The 2,626-nt window shown below is 35.0% G+C and overlaps 1 protein-coding gene across 1 annotated transcript; it reads left to right on the top strand.

Annotated features, from left to right (window-relative positions):
* Positions 1-724: 724 nt before the first annotated feature.
* On the top strand, positions 725-2,275 carry LOC107562128 (signal peptidase complex catalytic subunit SEC11A-like). The gene is made up of 3 exons (XM_016246702.1): positions 725-880; positions 1,269-1,378; positions 2,122-2,275. The coding sequence occupies exons 1-3, from the start codon at positions 830-832 to the stop codon at positions 2,273-2,275; spliced, it is 315 nt and encodes a 104-aa protein (XP_016102188.1). The 5' UTR covers positions 725-829.
* The last annotated feature ends 351 nt before the right edge of the window (positions 2,276-2,626 follow it).

Below are 2,626 nucleotides of genomic sequence, written 5' to 3'. Positions count from 1 at the left end.
GTTTGTGAATCAGGGTATCTTCCGTCCAATCAATTTTTGTTTTAATATTGAAATCTGAAAAATGAAAAACGGGCACATATTTAGTTTTTCAATTATTCAAACAAAACGAAAAATCAAGAATCCGGCTTAATTTTTCGTTTTTACATTCAGGGATAGAAAACGAATAAACAACTTGAATATTCGATCTCTACATGTGGGCGGGAATGAAACGCCCCTCTCTGCTAATTGGTCAACCAAACATTACAACATAATAATAGTCCTAAAAAAAACCTTAATAATAGTCCTCCGCTTCTATTGATTCTTAACATGTTTATTTCTACTACATTTGAAACGATTTTCCTAGTGTGAAAAACGTCTCACACTTACTTAGATGACTATTTGTCAGGATGTTATTTTAAGTCAGTTTCTGTACAGATATAACTTCAAGTCTTGGATACAAGAAGGCTAGGAAAGGCAGTTCGTTTAACACACACTGGCCTTCTGTGACAACACGTCTCACTAGCAGGTCATGTGTTATTGTGTTCTCTAGTTTATCGAACAGCTATTTACAAGAGCTACATACTTGGAATTTGAGTTTGTTGAACAGAATTATCAAAAGTATTATAATTCAGGAGCCATCTATACATACATATATTTAAAATGAAACGACAACCTATCATCTCTCGGTAGTTTTTTTTTTTTCTTCCTCTTCTTACCGGAAGTAACGCAACCAGAGAAGTCACCGCGTATCCGCTAACTATAGCAGTGGCGGCGAAACGTTTGCAAAAAAAGATCAATTTTGCAATTATTTTAATTGACCTTTGTCATACATATTTAATCTACAGACGAAATGTTATCGTTAGACTTCCTCGACGATGTCCGGCGAATGAATAAGCGGCAGGTGTGTATTTATTTAGCCAGTTAGCTCGGCGCTTCCTCTGCTTTGCGCTCTCTTACTACACGTCAGCTTGAATGACAGTGGCTTTAACGTTTATGCATATTATTATTGCGAGTTGTAGAGATGAAGTATGCTTTGAATGACTTTGAATATTTTGTTGTTGAGTAGGTGTAAACAAGGAAGGCGGCTTTTTACAAAAGCTGCTATTCTGTTATTCTGTGCTATTCATTTATATATTAGTACTTTGACTTTAAGGCATTACACTACAAGAGATCTCAAATCTGCATCAATCATCATTATTTTTACTAACAACACATACTTTCGCTAGTAAATTTAAGTAACTGGGAGCCAAAGAAAAGCCATCTGATGTTTAGCTTCTGGTGTTTTTCAGCTTTACTATCAGGTGCTGAATTTTGGAATGATTGTATCTTCAGCCTTGATGATCTGGAAAGGCTTGATGGTTGTAACTGGGAGTGAAAGCCCGATTGTGGTTGTTCTCAGGTGATATTTTGCAGCATGCTTTGTTACCTTTTGCATAATACTGTTTCAGTTGTTTAATTTCAAAATGAGTGATTATCCAGGACTGTTGTACTGCACTGTACTTTTATTTACAGAGCCAATAAATCTCATTTTTTACTGTAGAAACTGGGCAAGTCAGAATGTAAAAGTGAGTGTTAAATGTCCTTATCCAGCAATCACAAAACAAACCCGGAAAACTAAATGCATTGGTAAAAAATGTATGGAAACCCTGATGGTGTTTTCAGTTTATTTATGCATGTGTTATTATGGATTGCTGCACTGTAAGAAAGAAAAAAAAAGCAGAACAACAACAAAAAAAAGTACTGGTGAATTTCTTCCAAGACGTTATCCATTAAATTTATGGAAACTTCCTTAAACTAAAATACAACATAATGCAATGCGTAATTCAAAATACAGGTAAAACGCATTCGAAAAATTCCATCATTTTAGCATTGGGCCCGATTTTTTATAGACTTTTCTTAAAATGTACGTGACTTTAGAGTTTTTTTGAACCTGCATGTTTTAATTTTGAAATCAGTTTATGAATCTTATTTTTTTTTTTTAAGTATTTCTTAAAACCAGCTTTTTGTTGGGAAGCCAAATATGCAACCCACTAGGATGTTTGAAACATAATCGAGGCATATGATTCAAATGCTGCACAAGACGATACAAATTATCACATTTACATCAGTGAAGTGTAATTGTTAATGTCATTATTATTGTAGTGGAAGCATGGAGCCTGCGTTTCACAGAGGAGACCTCCTCTTTCTCACAAATCGTGTTGAAGATCCAATCAGAGTGGGAGAGATTGTTGTGTTCAGGATTGAGGGAAGAGAAATTCCCATCGTACACAGAGTCCTAAAAATTCATGAAAAGTAAGTATCGTATATTTACAAGATGCATGTTTAAAACTTACAAAAATGCAAGTTTTCCTGAATGCGAGAGTGTTCACACGCAGTACATTTTATGTCTGATACGTTTAAATCTGCCATGAAACGATTTTCCTAGTGTGAAAAACGTCTCACACTTACTTAGATGACTATTTGTCAGGATGTTATTTTAAGTCAGTTTCTGTACAGATATAACTTCAAGTCTTGGATACAAGAAGGCTAGGAAAGGTAGTTCGTTTAACACACACTGGCCTTCTGTGACAACACGTCTCACTAGCAGGTCATGTGTTATTGTGTTCTCTAGTTTATCGAAGAGCTATTTACAAGAGCTACATACTTG

The sequence above is a fragment of the Sinocyclocheilus grahami genome, unplaced genomic scaffold (assembly GCF_001515645.1).
Source record: "Sinocyclocheilus grahami isolate Dianchi unplaced genomic scaffold, SAMN03320097.WGS_v1.1 scaffold808.1, whole genome shotgun sequence".
NCBI classification, from domain to species: Eukaryota; Metazoa; Chordata; class Actinopteri; order Cypriniformes; family Cyprinidae; genus Sinocyclocheilus; species Sinocyclocheilus grahami.
Note: the sequence above shows the minus strand (reverse complement) of the source record. Positions and strands in the feature narration are given on the sequence as shown.

Bases quoted from the DNA above. Each gene is read 5' to 3' on its own strand.
- LOC107562128 (XM_016246702.1), top strand. From the start codon at position 830: ATGTTATCGTTAGACTTCCTCGACGATGTCCGGCGAATGAATAAGCGG. The intron at 881-1,268 runs GTGTGTATTTAT...GGTGTTTTTCAG, and splicing joins GGCGAATGAATAAGCGGCAG to CTTTACTATCAGGTGCTGAA. The intron at 1,379-2,121 runs GTGATATTTTGC...TTATTATTGTAG, and splicing joins CCGATTGTGGTTGTTCTCAG to TGGAAGCATGGAGCCTGCGT.